Source organism: Sparassis crispa (genome assembly GCF_003851025.1).
Source record: "Sparassis crispa DNA, contig_000012F, whole genome shotgun sequence".
In the NCBI taxonomy this organism is placed as follows: domain Eukaryota; kingdom Fungi; phylum Basidiomycota; class Agaricomycetes; order Polyporales; family Sparassidaceae; genus Sparassis; species Sparassis crispa.
The window spans coordinates 701,923-727,333 of NW_020939759.1; the positions used below are offsets into that span (position 1 = coordinate 701,923).

The following is a 25,411-nucleotide window of genomic DNA, read 5'->3' on the forward strand; positions in this document are numbered from 1 at the left end:
GAGAAGGGGTTCCGGAAGGGAGCTGAAGAGGGCAATTGCGAGCGGGGAGAAGACGATCAGTTGCGTGTGGATGGAATTAAGGTGCATCGACTTCGCATGTTGACTTCAACCGAACATTATAGATATCCGCGGCGGAGTGGGGATGTATGATATGCACACTGAGTTGGTGGACATCGATCAGCAGTGGACGAGGAGTTGCATGTGCTGTACGGTCACGGCCAAGGTGCATAAGCGCCCACTGATACACGCTGTCTGCGATTGCCATGTCTGACCTGTACCGCTCTGCGCTCGCTGCCCGCATCGCGAAGCTCCCAACGCTGCCTCACTCTGACGAAGACGAAGACGACGATGAAGAGTCCGAGGCTGTGGACTCGCTCGGTTCTCTGCCATCCACGATGGGTCCCCCGCAAGTGCAAGTACCTTCTGCTCTCCTCCCTGCAGATCACGGCGGACGCTGTCCTGTCGCCCACCATTTCTGCGTCCGCGATGTTCAGTTTCGTACGGATATTTGACGTCGCGTCGGGCAGCTCTCCTCTGCATTGCTACACGTCCCCGACGCGCTCCCGCACGCGGGCACCTCAGGCGCAGTGACTTGCAGTGGCACGCCCGCCATACTGATCGCAAGTACTCACAGAATCCCCCGCGCGCCCCCCAGGCCCGTTCGCACCACCAGGCGCAACTCCTCCGTCGACCACTCCCCGCTCTCCGCCGCCCACTTCTTCGACCAGGCCACACAGGTCGACGTGCCCGACTCCGGACTCGACGTCCGCGTCTTCTACACCCCGCCCAAGTTCGCCAATGGCGCCGTCATGATCTGCCACCACGGCGCCGGCCACTCTGGCCTCACCTTCGCGTGCCTCGCCAAGGAGATCACCGCCCTCAGCAACGGCGAGTGCGGCGTGCTTGCCCTGGACTGTCGCGGCCATGGTGCGTGTGCGTTTGGCTTGCCGTCTCGCCTTACTGACCGTAGTGCTGTAGGGAAAACCACCCGCCGCGAGCTGCCCCCGCCGCCAGAAGAGGATTTGTCGCTCGAGACGCTCACCATGGACTTCGTGAATCTCCTCAAGGTCGTCTACCCCAACTCGGCGTCAGCGCCCACCCTGCTGGTACGTCAAACCGCTCGCCCCTTCCGCGACCCGTCGTAGAGCCAGTAATACCTTGCAGCTAGTCGGCCACAGCCTCGGCGGCTCAGTATGCGTCAACGCTCTCCCACTCCTGATGGACCTCGGGTACCGCTTTACTGGCGTGGCCGTGCTCGATATCGTAGAAGGTCCGTATCCCCTCGACGCGACCTAGAGCACACTAAACAAGCGCATATATGCGACCCCGCAGAATTCACGCTGGAAGCCCTCCCGCAGATGCACAGCCTACTGGACGCTCGCCGCGCCGGCTTCGACAGCCCGGAGGACGCGATAGAATTTCAGTAAGCGGCAGCTCGTTGTCGTGATTTACCGATGCAGCTGATTCCTGCGCGGTCCGCAGTGTGAGGACAAACGTCATCCGCAACCTGGAGTCCGCACGCGTGTCTGTCCCCGGGCTCATCGTGCCGTCGACTTTGCCGACAGAACCGCCGTATGTCTGGCGCACATCTCTTCGTGACACCGCGCCATACTGGACCAGTGCGTTCTGTGCCTTCCTTTCTCACTTGCTCCCTGACGTGCGCTGCTGACCGTGGTCCCCCTGGGCAGGTTGGTTCACAGGGCTTTCCCGCAAGTTCCTGGCGGCGCGCGCTGCCCGCCTACTCGTGCTCGCGGGCACGGAACGCCTCGACCGCGAGCTCATGATCGGGCAGATGCAGGGCAAGTTCCAGCTCGTCGTCATGCCTGGTGTCGGGCACCTGCTGCAGGAGGTGCGCTCCCCTCCCCCCCCCCCCCTTTTTATCTCTTCGCGCCTCGTGCTGACGGGGGCGCAGGACGACCCTGGCCGGCTCGCGAGCGTGCTCGTCGAGTTTTGGAGACGGAACGATCGCGTGACTCAGGGTGTGAAGAAGGTCGGCGAGCTGTGATGCTGCGGGTTGGCGTTAGACGCGTTCACATACGTAGGATGGCGTGGACTTTGCTGTATTCTTCTGAATTGTATTACTAGCACGTCGCATCGCGAACGCCGTTCAAAAAATAGCACGAAGCACCTCCGGAGCCGTAGGCAGCCCGAAAGGTGACCCGAGGACTCGAGTGTAAATTACCCCCGTTCCGCAATACGCTTCTCCTCCTCGTCCCTTCCCACCCGCACCGGCAGTCCCGCGAACTTCGACCGCAACGCCTCGTACCGCCTCCGCTGCGCCGCAGACACGCTCGGCTGCACCTTGTCGAGCGCCATCACGAAGTCGTCAAGTTGCACCTGCACCTGCGGCACCCCACCCAGCGCGTCGCGGGTCTCGTCTGCATCGGTCTCCGCACCCATCATGTCGAGCGCGCCGAGCGTGCGCTTCAGCGCCGCAACGCCCGCCTCGCGCACGAGCGCGGCGAGGTCCGCGCCGCTGTACCCCTCGCAGCGTTCGCACACGAGCGTCTCGAGCGCCTGTGCGGCGCCGGGCCCCGCGAGCGGGAGCCGTCGCGCCATCGTGCGCACAATCTCTGTGCGCTCGTGCGGCAAGGGTAGGTCGACGTACAGCAGCTTGTCGAGCCGCCCCGGCCGGCACATCGCGGGGTCGATCATGTCTGGCCGGTTCGTCGCTGCGATCACGTACACGCTCTTGCGCGCGTCGAGTCCGTCTAGCTCTGTGAGCAGCGTGTTTACGACGCGCGCGGAGGACTCGGACTAAGGGGGGCTGAGTGAGGACTGAGGGCGGAGATGAAGGGGAGGAATAACTCACGAGACTGTCATCTCGCCGCGGAACGAGCGCGTCGAGTTCGTCGAAGAAAATGACGCAGGGGGCGGAAGCTCGCGCTCTTGAGAAAACTTGACGCACCGCCCGCTCGCTCTCGCCGACATACTGCGCGGTGGACATGCATGAGGTCTTGCTCCGAGAAAGGTTATGCACCGCGTACCTTGTTCAGCAACTCAGGGCCCTTCACGCTGATGAAGTTTGCCCTCGACTCGTTTGCGACGGCCTTCGCGAGCAGCGTCTTTCCGCACCCGGGCGGACCCCATAACAGCACGCCGCATGCCGCCTCGATGCCGACCGCACTGAACAGCTCCGGGCGCCGTATCGGTTGCACGATGGCCATGTGCAGCTCCTCGCGCGTCTCATGCAGCGCACCGATGTCCGCCCAGGTGACGTCCGGGACGGTGGCAAAGCCTTCGCGCTTAGACGACGGCTGCACCTGCTTCAGCGCGAGCCTAAAGTCCGGCGCGGTGATGCAGAGAGGTGCCAGTTGGGCCTCTGTGAGCGGGTCGGGATGCGCACGCAGGAAATGGACGATGGAACTGGCCGGCTTGTTGTGAAGAGACAGGTCAAACGTTGAGAATGGCACTGGTTTTGCGGGTGCTTGCGAATCTGCCTGTTGGTCAGGGATAACTTGAGGTGTGTCAACCAGCATGGAAGTGTCCTCGTCCGAAGGAGTTTTTTGTTCATTTATTATCTCCGGGATGGTGAGAGCGCCCTCGGATATCTGCTGGAATATACGCTTGACGGCAATGATGCCGGCTGCGCCTGTTAAAGCCGTCAAGTCTGCACCAACATAACCAGGCGTGGCCTTCGCGAGCGACATATAGTCGAAATCGCCTTCCAACCTGAGTTTACTGCACAACACGCGAAGAATCCTTGCCAACTTATGAGATTTGAAATCGCGCAGGAGAAGCTGTATGTACTCACTGTGCTCGCGCTTCCTCGTCTGGGACGCCCATACTGATCTCATGGTCGAATCTGCCGGCTCGACGCAGCGCTGCATCTAGCGAGTCCGGTCGATTAGTCGCCCCGATGACGATGATAGGCTTATTGTCGGTTTTGTCCCAGGACATGTCTGATCGCACTTCAGTATCAGGCGAAGCTCTCGTCAAGGAAAAAAGCCAACCATCCATGCATGTGAGAAATTGTGCGACTATTCGTCTCTCCATTTCCCGTTGTGCGCTTTCTCTCTTCGGTGTGATGGCATCGATTTCGTCGATAAAAAGCAGACACGGAGCTACTCTCTGTAACATTGTTTATGGACGTGAAATAAGAACCAGGACATGGTTGTCTTACCTTCGCTTCCTCGAATGTGTCCCGCAGTGTTTTTTCTGACTCACCAGACATGCCGGACACCACAGATGGGGCAGAAATACTAATGAATGGCACACCAAGTTCCTATCGTATGTGCATTAGCGCCGCGCAGTGTAACATATAAATATCTGACATACTCCTGCTATGGCATTTGCTAATAGCGTCTTGCCACAACCCGGGGGACCATGAAGCAGCACTCCCCGCGGAGGCTGCACACCCGTATGGATGTAGATCTCCGGGTGACATAGTGGCATCGCCACGAGCTCAAGCATCTTTTCGATACAGGCATCAACGCCCCCGAGGTCTGAAAGTCGAGTCGACGGAGGCGTGTGGTCCTTTGAAACGCTGCCTGATGGGTGCGAGAGCTTCGTCCTCTTGTTACTATCCTCGCCGGATGTTCGAGCGGAGCGCGTTCTTCTCTTCGAAACTCCTGCGCGTGTATCTGGAATGGGTCCATCGACATCTAGAGATTGTGGTGGACCCGATAGAGGAGCAGTAGAGGTCTCTGCAGTCTGCGTCTCAGCGAATGAGACAGCGGTAACTGGTTCATCGCCAGCAGGCGTAGCTATGGGTGTGATGGCGGATGAACTCGACACAGAAGACGAATTGAGATTGATTTTTGTTCGCCGATGGGCAGACCATAGCCCTTGCATTGATTTGTTCAAAGCATTCGAACTCTGCCTGAATATTTGTGAGATAGCCTTTGAGCAGCCGTCAGCGCGAAACGTACAGGAACCTCCATGGTGCTGTTTCTATCCTATATGTCCTGTAGCGACACTCGCCATGAGACCATCTATGACACAAGTGGAGAATGACGAGCAGAGAGAGAGTCAACACACGAGTCACGGTTGCGAAGAATTTCAAGATTCGGATCTGGCAATCACCTGATAGTCTCAACTAGGAAACTCTCCCATACTAGTACTAGCTGTACATGCTCAATAACCTGAATCCCGAGTTTTTCGGAGTATGTACACAGCGGACTTTGAGCCATTTCAGTACATAAGGCGCGCAGATGGGAGTCTGGAAAGTCAATGTAGGTGAAAAATGGTACAAATTACAGGAGCGAAGTTTGCGAATCCAAGTACGTATCGCAGTCGTATCAAGTTCTGACGAGAACGAAGCGATATCCTACGTCCACTGACAGGAGAAAAACATGGTCTGTTCTCTGGGAGAAAATCCGGACTTCGACTGAGCTTAAGGCGCGGTGACTATATGAAGGCCTTCCATTTTAATACTCACGTTCGCGGCATACATGCCTGCAAACGAACAACCTGGCAATGGATAGGGATTCCTCATCAGACGTTGGAAGCGACGAGGTAAAGGAGTATGTCGAGACGCGAAGTCATAGAGTCGGCCAGTGATGCACGCGTTGTGCAAATCCATGGGGTCGACTTTCTTGAGAAGACGGGTGTAAACCTCCTTCAAATCCAGCTTCTCTTTCGCATTATCACAATTCAGGAAGCCGTAGTCCACCAAGAGGTATCGAGGTGCGTCCGCACCTTCCGTGTTCAAAAAGAGGACGAGGTTCCAGACAGAAGGTCGGAAATCATTAACGTTCGAGCCGACAGCCAAAAACGCCTCGAGATGTGGCATCCTCTTTCGATGCTGTGCTAGCCCATAGGCATCGAACAAAGGAATGAGGCTGTTCGATTGGTGCGCCTTCCAGAACTCCGTGAACGTGCATCTTTTGATCAGATCCAAGTACAGAAAAGCAAGGGGAGTCTCCCTGCATGTGCAGAAACCGAAATCGAAGAAAAGGTCAGGGAGAGACACAGGATCCGGATGCCAACCCCGCAGTAACAGCGCATACAGCATAAATGAATCGCGCTTCGCCTGAGGGGTAAATTCCTGCACTGCCTTGTCTTTGTCGACAGGGTCGAGATAAGGGCGTGCAATAGCGAAGAATGTATTCTGCATTTCGCGTGGATCAATCTCGGCAGAGGGCGAGTCGACGATATGCCGATTTTGCAAGAACCAGGGATAGTAACCACCTCTGTTACCTTCGGGTATCTTTTCATACATTGCGATGATGTTCGCCGCCAACGTGCCTTCCAACTGCCACTTGTGCAGATCTCGAACGTTGGTGCCCATGTACAGGAGAACTCCTATGTACAATCCGAGGAGCTTCGATTGATCTCCGACTGACAATAGCCTGCTGAATCCAAAATCGTTGAGAGTGTCTGGATCGTCAGGGAAGGTGTCCTTGAGGCAGGCCAGGTACAGATAATCCGCAGAATCGAGCGGCCGGTCAATGGCACATAGAAAGTTATGGTACGGAGAGTCGTAAAGCCGTTCGCAGCTTTCACTGCACAGCCAAGGTCGATTGCACTTGGAGCATTTTCTCGATGTCTCCGTTTCGCATTGTTGACATTCCCCAAAGATTGGTGCCTCAACTGCAGTTCTCTGGTCGGGATTGTTATCCTCCTCATCCTCCTCATTCTCCATCTGTTCAGTGGGCAACCCATTCTTACTGGGAAGATGTCAGTTCGTCCGACGGGAAGAAACTTTAGAAGTCCGCAGAACATACCGGATGGCAGACGACCAATTCTCGCGTAGGAAGTTGAACTCAGCTTCACGAGCCCGTCTTTCCTGTAACATATGCAGATATCTTGTTTGCACAGAATTCTGGGCTGTATAACCAGCAGAAGATTCTGCGACATTTACTCGAGCTTGAATCGGCTTCAAAATCTCGCTGACAAGTATACTCCTCATGGCTGCCAAGGAAGATGACAACACCGTTGCCGCGGATTGGGTCAAGTCCTCCGTGTCAGGGACGGACCATAGAGTGTAGAGCTTTCCATGACAGCCCCTGGTTTTGAACTTCAGACCAGCCTGGCTCCGAAGAAAAGAGGAACACAGGAAGCAGGTCAATTTGCTGCAACCAATGTATGGGAAAACCTCGGCATCGACGATACCGAGCTTCAACAGGTGAACGATCAGTTGCACCTCCGCATGAGTGGGAAGCTTCAGTTTCGTAGCTTTCTCCAGAAGCTTAGCGTATTTCTCCTGCAACATTGGCAACGTGAATTTAGGATGCACGTGCTTTCGAATGGATGCATCGTCGTACGGCAATGGTAAACCTTTGAATACGTCAGCCAAGGAGCGGGGACGAAGAGGCGGAGCCCGTGGCTTTGGAGCTGCAACGAGAACGATGGATGTGCTGGTGAACGCGGGGATGTTGTGCGCCGCATCGATGAAGGTGAGATACGCGGATCGAAGACGCCCCAGGAAGAGGATGTCCGATAAGAGCTTGTTGGCGATCGATGTGCTCGAGCAAGCCTTGATGAATATTTTGACGGATCTCAAATGGCGCATGGAATGCGACTTCTCGACAAGAAGACGTCTGGTATCAGCCGGGGTTCGCTTGTTTGGTGACTCGACGATGTCGGACAGTTCGTCCAATTTCTTCCGCGCAAAAGCCATGTAGGATTCATGAGTCTGCTCGGTGTACGGACCGAGTTGGTTGTCATCGACAACATCACCGTCGTGCTCTAGGGTAACAGACCAGGACGGAATAGTCCCGCTATCCCTGCCTCTGAAAGAACGGAGATTTTCTCTGAGGCTGCGAACATACTGCTCAAGACGAGGTTCGTTGTATTGGAGCATTCTCTTCCATAATGCATCCTGAGCTGGCTGTGCGTCCTCATCTTAAAATCGTTTGTTCGTGAGCTCGTAAACTCCATTCTGCGCAGACGTACAACGTACTCGTCTGAGTGCATATCGCTGCAAGCAGCTTTTCCGTCTTCTTGAAGAAATCCTTGTCGGTTTTGTCGAAGCCTTCGTTCCGAGATAGATAGATGGTGATCGCATCATCCTTCTCTTGCAGGATAGCGCAGGAAACCTGTCTACCGCCCTTGTCCCGGGAAGCAACCTCCGCCATCCTATCCAAAACCTTGCGTTTCAGGCAGTCATCGTCGACTCCAGACATCAGATGAGGATGGACAGTATCACCATCATCGATATCAACTTCATCGGAATCGTTCAGCACATCGTCCTCTCCCGAACCTGCGTCCAGCTGCCCGCCATTTCGCAGAGATAATAGATTGACCAGTGCTATAAATTGCTCCTCGTCGTTCCAGAGAAAGGGTGCCATGCCTGAGGATTTGTCTCAACCTACGCCTGAGCAGTGGCAAAACTCGATGGAGGGTAGGAAGCGCGCGAGCAGTCGAAGACCAGTATGTAAACGCCGGGCAAGGTTTCGTCGAAGCAGGCTTGCCATGATGGCTGCAGCCGACCGAGCTCGTGCCAAGCTCATGTCACTGAGTGCGCCGGAGTCTCCTAATTTAGTATGTGTTTTCCGCGCACCTAACTCGATTCGATCCCGAATATCTCGGAGACGCACTAGGGCGATCTAACTTGGTACGACAAGTAGTAAGTAAAAGCGCTGCAGGATATTGGCATCACTACGGACTTTCGTCGCTTTCTACTACATCTGCGCTTAGCTGCCGGGCCCCATAAGTAAGAGTAATTACATCATAACCTAGGCGGCATGATCTTGAGGAATTTCACGGCCCCCAAGAACTCACGGTACTGTATTAGCCTTCGGATCGCCGGTCGAGCGAGTCTGCTGCGATCATGAACTAGACGTGAGCGTTTGAGTTGTCAGGATGAGACTTGCGACTCTGCTGCGGAGGGATGAAAGATTGCTCAGCTCGGCTTGCGCAGACGCGTCCGAAGCCGTTGATACGGTACTCTCACTTGTGATCGAGAGGAAGGTACTTAAGTCGACCGGTACCCACGTTCACCTTGTCACCTCCTACCGCCAGGCTTGCCAGGATCTGCAGCAAGAGACACTAAACTGCTCACGAATTATCTGCATCGTCAACCATGGCGGTATTCACTCTCTCTCGACTGATTCTGTCCTTAGGGCTCGCTGTAGTCTTCTTCACGTTCTGGAAACTTGTTAAAGTACTGATTTGGCGTTACAATTCGTCGTTGCGCTATCTCCCTGGGCCTCCCAGCTCGCATTGGTTATGGGGCAACATGAAGGCCATATTCGACGCCGAACACTCTGTTCTGCATGAGGAATGGGTTGAACGCTACGGCCCTACTATCAAATATCATGGATTCTTCAATGTACACATACCCTCTTCACCAGGATCGGCATACTGATATACAACCTTCTGGTAGCTCGATCGTTTGTTTACTATGGACATGAGAGCCTTGAACCATGTCCTCAGCCACTCCATGAATTATGAGAAGCCAGAACATACCCGTTTCAACCTGTCTCAAGTGCTTGGATCAGGTACGTTATTATGCCGTGCTTGGAATTATGGAATCTGACTTTTGGGCGGTCCATAGGTCTTCTGGTCGTGGAAGGTTTGTTGCAATTAGTCCCTGCCAATCTCTTCCAGCCTGATAAGCTGACTGCTCTTACTCCCAGGCGAACAGCACCGTCAGCAAGTATGTCTGACTGTTCAAATCCCGGTTTATACAGAGGTACTCACAGCGTTACCCTCCTAAAATTAGAGAAGAATTATGGCGTGTAAATTCCCATTGCTCCTGGAGCAGTTTCTGACTTGACGCTCATTCAGAATCCTGCATTTGGACCTGCTCAAGTGCGTGAACTGACCGAAATCTTCTTGGAAAAGGCCCGCGAAGTAAGCTCAAGATTATCACCTTTGAGTTGATCTGTCGAATTAACGATGCATGAAGTTGCGCGATGTCTGGAGTGACAAGATCGCTGCAAGTTCTGGATCAGCCCGGATCAACGTCATCGAAGGTTTGAGTCAGATGACTCTTGATTCCATCGGTTTGGCGGGTGAGACACTTTTGCGGAACGATCGGACAAATTTTGAATTGAACGCCCAGGATTTAACTATGAATTCCATGCTTTGAACCCGCATGGGAAGCCCAACGAACTATATGAAGCCTTCAACTTCGTCTTCTCAAACCTGGCAAGCAACAGATACCCGGTCTTCCAGCTATTGCGGTCATGGGTGCCTATATTTCGCAGGATTGTAGGTCATTCGGTGTATTGGCGGTACTGTTCTACATACGGACTCACCATCTTACAGCCGACCGAAATGTCAAAGCGCACTGATGCAGCTCAGGCCAAGATGAAGGAGATCGGCATGCAACTGCTAGCTCAGAAGAAGGAGGCTCTCTTGAAGGCAGCGCAGGCCGGGAAGGAAGACGAGAGACTCGGCGGTCGCGACTTGCTCACTCTGCTCCTCAAGGCAAACATGGCAATTGATATCCCTGAAAGTCAGAGGCTCACAGATGCGGATGTCCTCGCTCGTAAGTCCATCTGTCTTTCCCATTTTCAACATGTTTATAATTGGAAAATTTGCAGAGGTCCCAACGTAGGTTACATCACTTATCTGTCAGATTTTTATGCAGCTGAACCTTAGGTTCCTGGTGGCTGGACACGAGACGACGAGCACGGCGACTATGTGGTGTCTCTTCGCGCTCTCGCAGGTGCCAGAAGTGCAGGAGAAGTTGCGCGATGAATTACTTAGCGTACCCACTGAGAACCCTTCCATGGACGAGCTGCAGGAACTGCCTTACCTGGAGGCGGTTGTGCGCGAGACAATGCGAATACACGCCCCCGTCCCGTCGACCATCCGGATCGCTACGGAGGAAGATATTATCCCTCTGAACACACCTTTTGTTGACACTCGCGGAGAGATACACGATAGCATTAGGTTCGTGCTGATTATACCTACCTTGTACACTGACTGACCTTATGTCCAGAATCGCCAAGGGCTCCAATATCTTCATCCCGATCCTCGCCGTGAATAGATCGAAGGCGCTTTGGGGCGATGACGCGCATGAATTCAGGTACGTTGCATCGACGAAGTGGCTAATCATGCTAAATGATTTCATCAGGCCTGATCGCTGGATTGAGGGTGTCCCAGAGGCCGTCGCCAGCATTCCTGGCGTGTGGGGCAATCTTATGTCCTTCCTCGGGGGCCCACATGCATGCATTGGCTACCGTTTTTCCCTGATAGAGTAAGTGTCCACGTCCAGTCGTCTGTGCGTCTCTTATCTCCAGATCCACCGTCACAGGATGAAATGTCTCGTTTTTACGCTTGTCCGTGCCTTCGAGTATGAGCTTGCTGTGCCGGTTGAGGAGATCATGAGGAAATCGGGAATAGTAACACGCCCTCTTCTCCGCAATGAGAAGGAGAAGGGTAGCCAGATGCCGTTGCTGGTGAAGCCGTACCGGGCTACTTGAGCTTGGCTCAGCCCGTCTGCTTGCCTTTTTTTACCCTTAGAGCACCAATTTATCACTTGTCTTGGATAGTCTCAACCATGTATGATTATATTTATTACCCCCAATGGACGGTTTACACATCTCTGGCAGAAGGATGCCAATATGGGCAACGCCTCGGCAGTTCGTCTTGGGGACCAGTATTCCTGCCCTCAGGTTGTCTGCCCCCAAAAAATGACATAGGCAACAGTGCGACGGCATAATCCTGCAAGACAATTGGAAAGGGAGAGATAAATGCAAGACAGCGGGTTCTGCATTCGCATCAGAACACTGAGCATTTGCCGCCAGCACAAATACACACGCACACTGTAGTCCCTCATTGTGGCTGCGCACCATCATAGCCCCGCATCTTCCAACTTCGACCCAACTACTGCGTAACCCCTGCTTGCCTTCCTCTCGCGCCTCTGCTCCGTCTTAGTCCTCACAGCTGACGCGGGGACGTTGTGCACCTCGACCAACTCCTTCACCCGCAAGATCTTGCCGGCCGTCTCTGGATCATGTCTGTGGTACACCGTCTGCATGCGCCGATGAATCCCCAGTGCCAAGAGTGTGCCCTTGATCTTCTTGGGCAGGGAAATCGCGGAACGGCGGAGGGTTATGCGAAAGTGTGTGTTAGGCTCGGACTGAGTGGTTTCGGGGTTCGGTGTCGCAGTGGCAAGCAGTCGGAAGGAATTCCGGGCAGGATGGTGAACGGCTCTGCATGCTTGTAGGGATAGAGAAAGTAGTGACAGAGCAGAGGAAGACATGTTTGCGGGCACAGTATGTGTTCGTGGGCGACAACGGAATGTCGAGGCGAAGTCTCGTGACCCACACACGATAAAGCCGGCCCTGAAGTTTGCTAGGCGCTTGTGGTCGCGTCAGGACCGCCGCGACTGTTGATTACTAGTACCGCGCCAGCTCCTCTCTCCGGCTCCCGTCGCTGATATATCCAGCAGCGTCGCACTCAAACCTCCGGACGACACGTATATCTGAAACTATAACTCTGTTGGTCTGAAAATCCTGATATTAGTGACGCCCCGCGTGCGCGACCTACTAATTACAAGTGGCCTTCAAATACTGGCCCAATACCTGTTTGCAACGCCAATCTTGTTGCATCTTCATGAATCTGAGACGTACTAATAAATCCGCCAAGGTTGTTTTATACCGCTTGGCGATATTACCATAATCCCCTAACTTAGCCTCTTCAGGTTCCGAACGTCAAGCTTCGGCCAGCTGCTCCTGCGGCTAGACGTTCGAAGGACGTCACTCCTCCCCCGACATGGGTTCATGAACCTGGCTCAGATGCGGATATAGACGCAAGTTTCGTGGATTTGTGTCCCAGACCTTTCCGAGAAGTCGTTCTGTGTGCGACCGGAATTAGCGACAAGGTGCGTGTCATGTTTCCATTTGAAAAGGGAGCATGAAACACTTTTGCCTTGAGTAATTGGGAAGTTAGCATCACTGCCGTCCACCGCGGCGGTTGTACAGCCACCATATGAGTCCATGTCAGGTCGAGCAGGTGGTACCGGAAACACCTCATCAGCCCTTCTGCCATGATAGACACTCTAAATTATTTTGTCGGAACACGAAGAACTTATACAGTGCTGATACAACTTCTGGCGACAGACCTCATTATTTAAGCAGGCCATCGAACTGGGAGCAACATGTATTCCCGATCTCACAGACAAAGTTACCCACCTCCTTGCAGAGGAACCTGGCAGTGCCAAGTACAGGGTCTGTCGACGTCCTGCAACTATGGCACTGTAACTATTGACATGACATTTTGTAGTGCGCGCTGGAGAACAAGATATCTATCATGCGGCCGTCCTGGATCACTTCGTGTCATGAAGTTTGGTTAAGAGGTGATGATTTTGACCTAGCAGAGGTGCGTGGGTACGTGCGTGTTCATTATACCATATAGGTTCCTGATATTCTTGGAAAACAGAGCATTGAGGAACACCGTCTTCCTCTTTTTGAAGGAGTGATCCTCTCTCTATCCGGTATCGAGGAGGTCGACCGGCGTACGGAGATTAACCGACTATTGCGAGGGCAGGGGGGTGTTTACGTCAAGAACCTCGAGAGGCCTGTGAAGGTGACACACTTGCTATGTTCGAGCAAGCAAGAGGAGGTTACCGAAAAGATGCGGTATGCCGAGAAATTCAACCAGCGGGGGGAGGCGAACATCCACTTGGTCTGGGAGGAGTGGTTCTGGGATTCATTAGAATTCTGCGGTAAGTGACTTCGATTCGGGACATATTGCAATCACTCAACCCAAAGTCGACAGGCAGGTTTGACGAGCAGGCGTATCATGTGTCGAAGCCCCCTCCAAAACGGAGATCACTACCTGAACGTGAGCAGTCGCGTTTTTCCATGTTATCTACTCCTGATTGAATTCGCATGATAGCGGCAACGTCTCCTCCAGCTTCCTCATCGCCAGCTCCCGAGGAGCGCCAAAATCCAACAGACTCGGGCAATCTGCTCGCTGACGACGGCGACGAGGAGATTGCATCCGTAAAGCGCGTGCCCGCTGTAATGCTACAAATATGGGAAAGCCTCCTCAGGCCGCGCGGGTTCGAAATCATGGGGGACAAGCTCGTGCGCAGCCCATCGAAGTCACAAACCGCACGAGAAAAGGTGGACCTCGGGCTGGACGACTGGAGACCCCCTTCCCGCCAAACGTCGCCCACACGGAGCAAGGCCGAGCACGTCTCTAGGATTGCTTCGCAGAGGCCAGGCGCTCCCGGGGCTCCCGCGGTGCCCACGAGTGCGCTCTCATCATTCCGGCGCGCCAACTCGTTCGCCCCTGCGTCCCGGAGCATGTCGGCACCACGCCAGCCGTTCCAGCGCGTAGCGACCTTGCCCGGATGCTCGTCCTTCCTCGGACGTCGTACAGCGAGTGTCCATGTGGGGGGAGATGATGCTGCTGCGCCAGTTGCTTCGACATCGTCAGTTAATGCTTCGAGCCCTCGCAAAGGCCAGATGACAAGTGATGGGGAGCCCAGCGCGTCGTCGTCATCTTCTGGGTCGTCCAATCTCTTCGCTGGGTTGAAGTTCAGAACGTTGGGCGAGGCTCGCTGCCAGAACGTTCGGACCGCTTTGGAAGAGGGAGGAGGCTCCCTCGTCTCGGACGATGCGCCGGACGAGGAGGTAGACTATATCATAGTACGACTGATCAGGTGGGCACATCACTTCTCCTGATATTTGTCGTAATAATCGGTTTTCCGGTCCCAGTGGGAGCAGTCTGTATCGGGCAGAAGGCGATGAACGAGTGCGACATAAGTACAGAACGGAGTGCTGGCTGGAGCGATGTATTTTCCAGGAACGCGTGTGCGAGCCGACGGAACATGTCTCATTTTCGCCTCTGAAGATAAGGACCCCCATTGATGGTGCGCATTCCATCTCTTTGTTAGTCGAACCGGTTGTTGATGTTGAGCTCTGCAGGTGCCGAGAACATCAACCTCAGTTTCTCAGGGCTCGACCAGTCCGAGGCGTGCTGGGTGCGCAGACTAGCACGCGCGCTCGGTACGTTCTCGTTCCGCTATGCAGAGACGGCGTTTATATATGATCTGTTTCTGCAGGTGTGAATATCGCCCTTAACTTCTCGCGCCGCTCGACACATCTGCTGTGCCCGTCCCGGACGGGGGCGAAGGTGGAGAAGGCACGAGAATGGGGTGTCCCGATCGTCGACATGTCGTGGGTAACAGACGTGGCGACCACCGGCGCCATACCGCTCGTGGATCGCACCCCAGCTGTTCCAGAACCAGAACCGGAAGCGGCGATGGAGGTGGACCCGTCGCCCGCCGACCGGAAGGGCAAGGGCAGGGAGATGGCGCCCGAGCGCCCGATGGCGAACATCACGAACGGTGCGCCGCCCATCCCCTGCCGTAGTGAGGACCGCATTTATCACCGGGACGCAGATGCATCTGCGGATAATCAGGCGTGGGCGGAGCAGGATCCCTTGGACGCCGACATCGACACTGTGTTGCCGGAGGCGCCTTGTATCCAGGAGGCGGGCGATGGCAAATCGTTTGGGCAGCCGAACGCGCTCCTCGGAGGAAAGGTGGAGCCTGGGCTCTCGAACGTCACACCGCCCCGCCCTCGCAGGCCGACTACGCAGCCTGTCAGCGAGCACGCGCCCTCACCCGGGCGCATTCTGGTGGAGGCGACCCGCGACACCCTAGTTACAATGGTGGAGCAGCCGGAGGCGGCAGCAACACCCGTAAAAGCCGTGGACAGTGACCCGGACAGGATGGAGTTGATCCCGTCCTCCACCTCGCCGTCGCCGCTGAAGATGCCGTCACCATTAAAGAGGCCTGACCACGAGCTCACGGAGAGTGCGCCGACGTCGCCGCGGAAGCTCTCACGGACGTCGTCGAAGGGGCTGCAGGACAGCATCTCGTCGCTGCTCGGCAAACGATCGTCAGAGGAGGACGCGAGCAGTGGGAAGGCGCAGCCGCAGCGGGCAGGAAAACGTCCGCGGCCGCCCTCCCGCGCGAAGGTACGAGACACGCTCGTGGGCGTTGTGCGCGTGGCGTGCTGACGAAGTTCACAGCCCCCGTCGCGCGCGGACCCAGTGCCAGTGCAGCCCGAAGTGTCTCAGGCGCCTGGGGGAATGCAGGCGCGGGCAGCGTTCGGGCCGTACGCGTTGGGGGAGGAGGACGTGAGCCTGTTCGTAGACGGGGAGCCTGGGGCCGGGGTGAGCCTGCAGGTGACGTATGAGGACGCGGGACAGCGGTCTGAGCGGAGCCGCTTGCTGCAGCTGCTGACGAGCGAGAAGCAGGAAGTCTGGGAGGTGGACGAGCGCGAGCGCGCCAGTGGTGTGGCTGCAGCTCCCAGTGCCGGGCGCGGTGGGAAGAAGGGGAAGACAAGGGGGGCGACGAGGCGGAGTGCGCGGGTTGCAGGGTTTTGAGTGTGGAGAGTTGATTTCCCGGTGATGGATCTATGTAAGTCGTGCAAATTTGGGAATGTACTACGGTGGTGGCGAAATTATTATCCAACTTCGCGGGAACGATCGAGAAGTGCTTGAACCTCGATCACCGATATTGAGGACAAATCAGGAAACTTTAGAGTTCACTGATTTTCTAATTCAGGATTCAACTAGAGCAGAAAGATGAGTTTACTGCCGCCAGAGACATAAACTTAGGATGATGTGGACTTCAGCTCTCCATTTTAGTGTAATTCTAATTGTAACCTGTGATGTCACACTTGCTGAATGGTGAGGGCAAGCAGCTGGGCTTTGATGGTGTCTCAGGGCAATGTAACCATGTTTCTGGATAAATTAATCATTAAGGTTAGCTCTTAAACACAATTTTTCATTGCTTGCTTTACACAGTAATGAGGTCAAATCTACATTGAATGCATTGAAGAATATTTCCTGACTTTGTTCAAGATCTCAGAGGGATTTTGTTAGAATCTCTAGTTTTTCTAAAGCACAACACTTGTCTAACTCTACAATATATGCTCAATGCTGCTGGACTTGCTTTCCTCTCATCCTGGTCTATTTATTAAACATTGATACCAAAAATATTCTTCACTAAGCGCACTGTTTTAGGATCACCAGTGTTCTGACAAATCCATGTAAGCTGACATTACCTCACAAATCACAGAATACTATACCTTGGTCAATTCATCACTGATTTTCACACACGGTCTACTGTTTACTGCAGCAAGTTTGATAACCATATTCAGAGCTCTGCTTTGGGCTGCACCCCCACTTGATAAGCTCTTGAAATCATTGGTTAGCGACGTCCCAATGCCAAATGATGCTGATAAGAGTTCAGATGAATAATGCTAACAACTTCAGAGTCATGAACACACCATTGATGCCCAATTCATCACACTGTTTCTTCAATTTCAGTGCTTTGTCCACATTCAAGGCATCAGAAAAAATTATGGTCTTGTCATGTAGATTTATTCCTAACTGCTGATAGACTTCCCGGGCGCGGGGCGCAAATACAAACGGATCACCAGAATCTTGGCGCAATCCAGTCCACCTTCGGGCTTCTTCCGGATGTTGTATAAAATCCTACCGTGGAGATCCCAATGTACATCAGTCAGAATACCCAATAAGGTATGACCCACCTTGTAAAAAGCCTCGGTTGAAAAGGTGTCTGTCAACGCCAATAGGAGATCGTGAGGGTACACCTGCTCCCAGAGACTGAGCGCTAGCCAATTGGCATGTTCATAGCCCTTCAATGCACCAATCTGAAGTGAGGCAGATAAGTCCATGAGACCACGAATACGTCACCAACTTACACCCATGAACCACTCACTGTTGAAAAATGCTATCAAGAATATACGATGACTACACGCTGTGTGACATACTGTGCGATAGTTCCCACCGGCATGAGGTTGTACTTGTGAGCAAGATGAACCTGATAGCGGTGAAGATGAGTTGTGCAAGATTTCGCGACCCGTGGTACGCACATTACTCGTGCCGAGCAACTTTCCGGAGTCGGTGGATTTCGCAGCACGAAGTAGCCCGCCAACGACGATGTCTTGTGTATGGTACGAACGTCGTCGTCGGGTGCCAAATTCGCTGAATATGCATCCTGCTGCGAGTAAAGTCTGCCCTTTACGATACGCGGACTCTGGGGTCATTCGTCATTACCTTCGATTCAAAAGAAACGTTATAGATACTTACCCTCTTGACCATCGTAGCTCCAATCGGTGTCAACCATTCGGAAATATATCTCGCTGAGACAAGCCATCAAAGGCACCTCCCACATAATAGTGTCCACCCAAGATCCGGAAGCTTCGATCTCCAAATGACCGAAGGCAGCGTCATCAGGGAGGGGAATGAAATGCACCTGGACTTGGTCAACCTTGAATCTATAGGCGGATAGGAAGTCCAGATAGTTGTCAGTGAAGTACGGACAGGTTGCTTTGAGCCAGACACGCTCGGAGTCGGAGAGTTGCAGATCGCCAAACTCTGTTCGAAGCAGATCAATTAATGACGATCATTCAGAAGGTTTGGCATGACACGCACTGGAGATGGATAGCTGGAATTGCTGGATACACTCTCGAGTGAAAAAGACGTTCTTGTCCCGGTGAGTGAAATGATATGTGGCTTGCACGTCTGGAAAGTGGTGCAGCACTGCCTGCTGCATCGTGAGCTGTGGAAGAAAGTCAGCGAGTGTGTGCAGACGACACGGCGACGCGCTGGCCTTGTAGAGGTCTGTGTCCAGGATGGACGCTGGGAGAACAACTTGTCCGGACATGTTGGAACGCGGTCAAGGTGAGTCCACTGCGCGTCTGGCGCTTAGAGGGGTTCATAACAGCGCACCCCACGCCGGGCCCCTGTCCGCGTCTCTCTCCTTCTCTCCGCCATGTCCAAGTACACACCCATCGACGAGATCCCGCAGGTGCCCTCTCCCTCTCTTGTGCCCCTCTCAATTGCTCACCCCTTTGCAGATCCACGCCGACCTGCGCGCCGGATTCAGGTCCGGCAAGGCAAGGTCCATCGCGTACCGCAAGCAACAGCTCCTCCAGCTCGCCCACTTGCTCAAGGACAACATCGACCGCTTCAAGGATGCTCTCCAAGCTGACCTTGGTCGCCACCCCAGCGAGAGCGAGTCGTAAGCCCCCGTCCTTCCCCTCCATGCCGTCTGTCACAACTTCGCGTCAGTGCCGAGCTCGCACCCACCATATCTGAGGCCATGGTCTGTTATCATGGCGTGAAGAAGTGGGCTGCAACCGAACGCGCTGCTTTCTCGTTCAATTATGCCGCCATGTCCCCAGCCATCAGGAAAGAGCCGAAGGGTCTCGTTCTCATCATTGGCCCGTTCAACTACCCCATCCTCAACCTCCTTGCTCCATTCGTGGGTCACTCCATTCGGTCTGATTGTATTTGTGCCGTTGGAATACTGACCCTTTGCATAGGCTGGCGCTATCGCCGCAGGAAACGCCTGTATGGTCAAACCCTCCGAGTTGCCCGTCCAGACCTGCAACCTCCTCATTGAGCTCTTCCCAAAATACCTTGACCAGGACCTCTACCGCATCGTTAACGGCGGTGTCCATGAGACTACCAAAGTGTGTATCCTCGCCGTCGTTGTATCTGCCATGCTGATCCCTCCTTGTAGATCCTCGAGCTTCCGTTTGACCATAGTCAGTGTCTCTTATTCACGGCTAATTCTTATTATTAATCGCGAGTCTTTGCGTTCCATAGTCCTCTATACAGGTGCATACAGCAATGTTTTCACTCTGGACCGAAAGACTGATGTGTTCCCATCCGCAGGTAGTCACCGTGTCGGAAGAATCGTTGCCACTGCGGCTGCTAAACACCTGTGCCCCGTCTCTCTAGAGGTGAGTCGTTATCTCGCCCTTCGCATGACTGGCGCTGACTTTCCCTCCAGCTTGGTGGTAAGCTCGTCTTAAGTTTAATGTTGTCTAGTGACGTCATCGCGCTCTGCCAGGCAAATCTCCGGTGGTGGTCGACCCGAAATGCGACCTCAAGACCATGGCGAAGAGGCTCATGTGGGGCAAGTTCTCGAACGCCGGCCAGGTATGCCACTGCACGCGCGTCTTTGGCGGCTGCTTTTCAATGTGTCTCTATAGACTTGCGTCGCGCCCGATTACGTCCTGTGTCCAGAAGCCTTCCAAGACAAGCTCATCGAGGCGTCGAAAGAAGTGTGCGTTCTCCCTGTTGCCTATCTTCTGCATACCCGACACGTGATATCTGATGCGCATACATAGGCTGAACACGTTCTACCCCGGCGACCCGCAGCAGGACGCGTCGTTCGGACGCATCATCACGGAGCAGCACGCAGAGCGCCTCAAGGGTCTTATTGATGCGACGCGAGGCACCGTCGTCGTCGGCGGGCAGACGGACGTCGCGGGCAAGTACGTCGCGCCGACGATTATACGGGATGTCCCGCCGGACGACGCGCTGATGGAGGCGTGAGTGGTCTAGACCAGTGAATGTGTCTAGATGTGTGCTAATGCGTACGGGATTGGCATGTCTGCAGTGAGATCTTTGGCCCCATCTTGCCCATCGTACCCACGGAGACGGTCGAAGAGGCAGTCGCGTTCATCAATAGCCGGTCAGTCGAGTTTCACGCTGGTCATCTTCCCGGCTGATCTCCGTCCTTCCTGGCGCGGCAGAGAGCACCCGCTCGCGCTGTACGTCTTCTCGCCATGCCCATCATTTAAGGCCAAGGGTGCGCCCCTCCTTCACGCCGGCGTGTGCGACGCTGACACCGTTTGCAGTGTTCGACAACACCCAGAGCGGCTCTGCTATCGCGAACGAGTGCAACTTGCATGTGGTTGGTACGTGCCTCCCGCCTCTTGATGCGTCACGGGTCGGCGCTGATTCAGAGTTTGTGGTTCCCGCAGTGGACGGCCTGCCCTTCGGAGGCACCGGCGCGTCGGGGTGTAAGCCGCTCTTCCATCTCGATTATCCTAGAGGCTCAGTGCTGACCAGCCACGCAGCGGGCCATTACACGGGGAAATTCTCCTTCGATATGTTTACGCACCTGCGGTCTACGATGGACAACCCTAGCTGGTACGTCTTCCACCCCACTCCCCTGCGAGGTGTCGTATGGCAAAGAACTGACGCATTCCACCAGGGTCGACGTCATCACGGGCCTACGGTACCCGCCCTATAAGGTACGCTCCTTAACCACTCCCATGTGTCTGGGACTGACCATGCACTGCACTTCATCCTCTCCTCCGTGAACCTCGATGCTTTTGTGCACTCTACGCGACACAGAGCCGCAACTCGCCGCTGGCGGCGCTCACGACCCCCCGGCTACCCGCACTCCCGCGCGGGGGTGCCTCGCCAAAGAGGTGGGGTCTCTGGCTCGCTCTCCTGTTCGCGGGCGTCGCGGCGGCGCTACTGACCAAGGCGGGGCGGAACGCCCTTACGCAGCTGAGCTTGCAGTTGGGCTATTAGGGTTGAAATGTGGGCCCTCGGACGACGTCTCATGTGCTTCTGTGCTGGTGGCTGTTGATGACGGTGTTGGTACGAGATCTAATGAGTGTACCGCTGCGTTGTGTCTGAATCCTGTGATCTGATGACGGACGGCCCCGGAAATACTTCTCCGTTATATTGTACAACAGTTCTCTGGGAACTGCTTTGCCTCGCTTCGTGTGCTCTACCGTGCGTAATATCAGTTCTTTCGATCGAGAAGATATATTGGAGCTCGTGTAGAGACAGGTCGCGATCATAACGGGTCGTGCATGCTCGAAAGCGTGTGAGATATACAGAGAGATGGAAAGGGAGATCAATACACTGGCGACGAAGTGATAGGTAGCACAAAGAAGCGGAGGTGAAGGGGAAGTAGCAGTGAGGTATCGCAGAGCGGGAATATAGACATCCCATTACTGGGGCGGATATCGAGAACAAATACGCAAATGGAATCTACCAAGAACCAAAAAAAAGAACATCGCCCGCAGGACGGGCAGCGCCAACCTGTGTTGGCGCTCTCAGGCGTAGGGATGCAAACATACAAACGAGGACAGACACTACCACCCCGGGTCATCTTCGTGAGCACTATCGCGCCACGCGCTGTCCCCACCGCGCCACGGCAACCGCACGGAGTGGATGACCGCACCCGTGATCGGGTCTGTCATCGCGGTGGTCACGCTCGACGTGTTCGTGTCCTCCGTGCGCGTCGTTCGGCTCGTCCCTGATGACGTTACCGTGTCCGAGACCGCCGGCCTCCCGAACAGCGGCGACGGGTACGCGAGAGGGGGCGGCGTGGGGCCCTGTGGGAGAATCGGAGGGTGGTTCTGTGCGACGTAATTTCTGCCTGGCCAGACAGCCGACAGCGGCGGTGAACCGACCTCGCCCGCGGCAGCGCGCCGATGCGGCCGGCGTTCGTCTGAGGATACGGAGTTAGAGTGGGATAGGGAGACGCCGCTACCAGCGGCGCGACCCTGTGAGTGGAACGTTGGCCTTGAGGAGGATCCGGAGCCAGAGTGGGAGACAGTGTGTAGAGAAGACGCGGGCGCGGAGCCAGACGGGCTGAGCCGTGAACGAGGGCTCAGATGCGAACGCATTGAATAGAGCGAGCCTTGCTCAGAATTCTGCGCATCCCGAGCATGTACGACTACGGGCTGATGGGTGCGAGTACAGTCAGAAAATCGTCAGTGCAGGGTCCGCTGTGGTATAACTCACAATGCCAAACGTCGTCCTCCTATTCTCTTCCCCGCTTCCTTGCAAGGACCGCCAACCGGCCCGCGCAGATGGCGGTTCCTCCTCCAGGACATCAATCTGGATTCCAGCGCTGCTTCCACTCGTTGGTGAACTCGGCTGGGAGTCACGCCATACGCGAGGGCTCGGTAGCGGAACTAAGCCTGGAGGGAAGTCATGACGAGCAGCAGCGAATGGCTCCGCAGGAGGCGGAGCGGGTATGTCGAGGATATCAACGGGTTCCGGAGGTGAGCCAGAGGACAGAGCAATGACATCGTACGAGGGAGGCTTGCCCGGATACGCTCCACTGTTGTCCGACCGACGGATCTCACGAGCAAGTGGTGATGACGGCTGGCGTTGCTCGGATACAGGTGGAATCGGAGGCACAGGGGGAGGCGCATTCGCCGAACCGGTACCCACTGACGCCAGATCCACTTCCGAGCTACCAAGCGTGGATCGTGCGTCGAGATACAGCGTGTTCCCGCTCTTCGTGCTGAGTGTCGAGATAGGACGTTCATCCGTCTCAATACTATGGCCCAGACTGGGTGAGTCGTGCCTCGCCCTCCCCAAACTCAACTCGGCGCCGGTGGGGTCATGAGTTGGAAGCGGAGCCCATGAGACTGGACGCGAGTGAGAGCGAGAGTGAGAACGGGGAGGGGTGCGTGTGTACGTATCAGGGGGAGTACTAGGGCTTCGCGGACCGTGTGCAGCTACAGCACCAGCCCCAAGGAACGACATCCGCCTGAACCAGCTCAACCGCCCAATGTTCGTTAGCCTGTCCAAGGCGCTGGAACCCGCCTCTTCGGAGCCGAGGCGCGGCAGTTCCGTCGACCGCGCCTGACGCAGATCACCCACGTTGACTCGGCGTGCTGTAAGCAGTTCAGCGGACTCATGTTCCTGTGGGTCCGAGAAGCTGCCCATAGACGGCTCAGAGGCCACAGACCGGTTTTGCGCCGATCCGGCGGTCACGTTCGAAGCTATCGAGCGAATGGACGGGTTGTGGGCTGATCTCAGTCCCCTTCCGAGCGGAGGCGGCGGCATCAAGGGCGTAGCGTGAGGACTGGCCTCAATGACACGCACCTCAGGTAGTGCATCTTCTTTGTCCATCCTCAGTAAGGCCTCTCGAGACAGGATCGGACCGCCCGCCCGGGGTTCCGAGCGCGTGGGGCTTGCTCCGCCGGGTACGGCAGCAGCAGCGGGCAAGCTCACGAGCGCGACTGTGCCAGTCTTTGCCTGGGTCATCTCGTCAGGCCCGCTTGCGACACTTCGACGGGTAAGGAACGGGTCGTCCTCCTCCCCACTGCCCCGAGGGGAGCCCTCTCCGGGAGACCTCGCGGCTTCGTCGTTGACTGCCTCGTCAGGATCGGGATCTAAAACCTCCCACCCGGTCCATATTGGTGTTTGTCGCCGAGAGCCTACCCGCGAAAGTAGTGTCGTTTGCCGATTCCAGAAACTTGAACTGCCTTGCGTCGAGGGGTCGGCAGCAGATCGAACACGGCGCCGGTGCAAGCACCAGAAAGTGAAGACCACAATGAGTAAAAGAATAAAACCCAAGGCACCCCCGACTGCAGCACCCACAATAGCTGAGCGAGACAGATGGGTCGAGTGAGATGTAGTCACGGAGGATGCCGAAGGCGAAACGCTTGAAGAGGAAGAGGAAGGAGAAGATGCTGACGTCAGGGGAGTGGAGGTATACGAAGATGTAGATAAGGCCAATGACGTGGCTGGTACAGAGGAAGTCAACAGAGCGGTTGAAGACGATGAGAACGAGGAGGCAGTAGGCGGTGCTGTCGTGGCAGATGATGGCGGCGTCAACCCACCCCATGTCCAAGACCCGTCAGTGCCGAGAGGTATCTGTAGTAAGAGAGCATTGTAAGCCGCTGGCAGCGTGGAGAAGACGGAGACAAGATTTGTCTTCATGGAAACGTAGAGAAAGACGTGACACAGGAGTCTGTTCGAGCACAACGATATTGGAAAACCAAATCAAAAATAAAATGGACAGCGATATCATCGTGCGTACAAGTGCTGCACATACTGGAAGAGAAAATGCGCAGCTATCACTCTGTGTATGCTTTGTTTCCCAACATTGGCGCATCGGCCAAAGACGGTAAAGGATCATGAACATTCCATCTTAGTGGTAGCGGGCGGGCTGATTTTCCAGCTCCAGACATACTTCAACGACACATCTTCATCCCGATTGCACCACGTACACATTCAGGAAACATAAGCATAGAACTTCAAGGGTAGATCAGGACATAATAATGAGGTGTTAAAGCACATTACTCAGATAGCTGGAGTGAAATAGGATGGGCAACACCAATTGGCAACGAATATTAAATTGGCGACAAGAGTATCCTGCCGACACCAAGACCAATAGAGCACTCACGCTTGGTCCATAGTATGTCAGCGGTAGCTGTAGAGTGGCGGATGAGGTGGAAACGCTTCCGTCCGGCTGCGTGATGACCGTTGTAGATAGTGTGAGCCAGGATGGAAGCACCTGCGTAGGTCCTGACATGGCAAACGCAAGGCGATACGTGGTAGAAGCCCTGAGCCGTTATCAATAGTGAATGCTGGAATGAAGAGTCAGTAGAGAACGTGGGTGATGTCCTGCCGGAGAAACCGTATCAGCTTCTTAGCTAAGACGCGCTAACACGCGAGAAACCACACACAAACCGTAGTAGTTAGTTAAACAAGATGGTCGTCAAGTGTCGTGGTGTGGTTTATGTGCGGGAAGAGGAAGGGGGACTGATTCGGATAGAGGAGGAAGGGGGAGGTTCCGCGAAGAGCACTGAGCATGAACGCTACAATTAAACACTTGAACGATGCTCAAAGTCACGTGATCCGACGCGTATCATTTAGCGAAATGCTCAAGACGAATTCCTATCTCGACGAAAGCCGGCAAAATCCTTGAAATCTGTCACATAAGTCTCCGAGGGAACGA

The 25,411-nt window shown here is 54.9% G+C and overlaps 8 protein-coding genes across 8 annotated transcripts; 4 read left to right on the plus strand and 4 right to left on the minus strand.

Moving 5' to 3' along the window:
• Positions 1-263: 263 nt before the first annotated feature.
• SCP_1302400 (Protein phosphatase methylesterase 1) lies at positions 264-2,005 on the plus strand (the record flags this gene model as incomplete). Its single annotated transcript, XM_027763537.1, has 8 exons — positions 264-412; positions 635-927; positions 979-1,106; positions 1,165-1,270; positions 1,333-1,423; positions 1,483-1,619; positions 1,689-1,849; positions 1,913-2,005. The coding sequence occupies 8 exons, from the start codon at positions 264-266 to the stop codon at positions 2,003-2,005; spliced, it is 1,158 nt and encodes a 385-aa protein (XP_027619338.1).
• Positions 2,006-2,178: 173 nt separating this feature from the next.
• Positions 2,179-8,234, minus strand: SCP_1302410 (hypothetical protein; the record flags this gene model as incomplete). The annotated part of the gene is made up of 12 exons (XM_027763538.1): positions 2,179-2,757; positions 2,813-2,932; positions 2,988-3,702; positions 3,755-3,902; positions 3,954-4,071; positions 4,124-4,225; positions 4,279-4,822; positions 4,872-4,934; positions 5,026-5,084; positions 5,381-6,611; positions 6,669-7,788; positions 7,847-8,234. 12 exons carry the CDS (start codon positions 8,232-8,234, stop codon positions 2,179-2,181), a joined length of 5,187 nt encoding a protein of 1,728 aa, XP_027619339.1.
• Positions 8,235-8,968: 734 nt separating this feature from the next.
• Positions 8,969-11,321, plus strand: SCP_1302420 (cytochrome P450; the record flags this gene model as incomplete). Its single annotated transcript, XM_027763539.1, has 14 exons — positions 8,969-9,217; positions 9,272-9,386; positions 9,443-9,460; positions 9,525-9,544; positions 9,611-9,622; positions 9,676-9,741; positions 9,797-9,902; positions 9,953-10,101; positions 10,159-10,381; positions 10,437-10,446; positions 10,495-10,788; positions 10,838-10,924; positions 10,973-11,095; positions 11,153-11,321. 14 exons carry the CDS (start codon positions 8,969-8,971, stop codon positions 11,319-11,321), a joined length of 1,641 nt encoding a protein of 546 aa, XP_027619340.1.
• Positions 11,322-11,692: 371 nt separating this feature from the next.
• Positions 11,693-12,103, minus strand: SCP_1302430 (Probable 54S ribosomal protein L33; the record flags this gene model as incomplete). Its single annotated transcript, XM_027763540.1, has 1 exon — positions 11,693-12,103. One exon carries the CDS (start codon positions 12,101-12,103, stop codon positions 11,693-11,695), a length of 411 nt encoding a protein of 136 aa, XP_027619341.1.
• A 353-nt stretch (positions 12,104-12,456) lies between these two features.
• Positions 12,457-16,245, plus strand: SCP_1302440 (hypothetical protein; the record flags this gene model as incomplete). The annotated part of the gene is made up of 11 exons (XM_027763541.1): positions 12,457-12,489; positions 12,545-12,724; positions 12,963-13,070; positions 13,126-13,221; positions 13,282-13,567; positions 13,621-13,686; positions 13,741-14,512; positions 14,568-14,722; positions 14,778-14,858; positions 14,915-15,834; positions 15,889-16,245. 11 exons carry the CDS (start codon positions 12,457-12,459, stop codon positions 16,243-16,245), a joined length of 3,054 nt encoding a protein of 1,017 aa, XP_027619342.1.
• A 595-nt stretch (positions 16,246-16,840) lies between these two features.
• On the minus strand, positions 16,841-18,556 carry SCP_1302450 (Probable nicotinate; the record flags this gene model as incomplete). Its single annotated transcript, XM_027763542.1, has 10 exons — positions 16,841-16,900; positions 16,953-17,101; positions 17,154-17,361; positions 17,418-17,540; positions 17,592-17,607; positions 17,661-17,710; positions 17,763-17,926; positions 17,980-18,267; positions 18,325-18,451; positions 18,503-18,556. 10 exons carry the CDS (start codon positions 18,554-18,556, stop codon positions 16,841-16,843), a joined length of 1,239 nt encoding a protein of 412 aa, XP_027619343.1.
• A 108-nt stretch (positions 18,557-18,664) lies between these two features.
• On the plus strand, positions 18,665-21,228 carry SCP_1302460 (Beta-apo-4'-carotenal oxygenase; the record flags this gene model as incomplete). Its single annotated transcript, XM_027763543.1, has 18 exons — positions 18,665-18,700; positions 18,750-18,913; positions 18,964-19,156; positions 19,218-19,367; positions 19,418-19,442; positions 19,504-19,515; positions 19,573-19,640; positions 19,691-19,697; positions 19,751-19,839; positions 19,893-19,966; positions 20,031-20,234; positions 20,303-20,377; positions 20,439-20,494; positions 20,544-20,603; positions 20,670-20,708; positions 20,766-20,838; positions 20,903-20,942; positions 21,046-21,228. 18 exons carry the CDS (start codon positions 18,665-18,667, stop codon positions 21,226-21,228), a joined length of 1,548 nt encoding a protein of 515 aa, XP_027619344.1.
• A 572-nt stretch (positions 21,229-21,800) lies between these two features.
• SCP_1302470 (predicted protein) lies at positions 21,801-24,985 on the minus strand (the record flags this gene model as incomplete). Its single annotated transcript, XM_027763544.1, has 3 exons — positions 21,801-22,394; positions 22,456-24,324; positions 24,857-24,985. The coding sequence occupies 3 exons, from the start codon at positions 24,983-24,985 to the stop codon at positions 21,801-21,803; spliced, it is 2,592 nt and encodes an 863-aa protein (XP_027619345.1).
• Between the last annotated feature and the right edge of the window lie 426 nt (positions 24,986-25,411).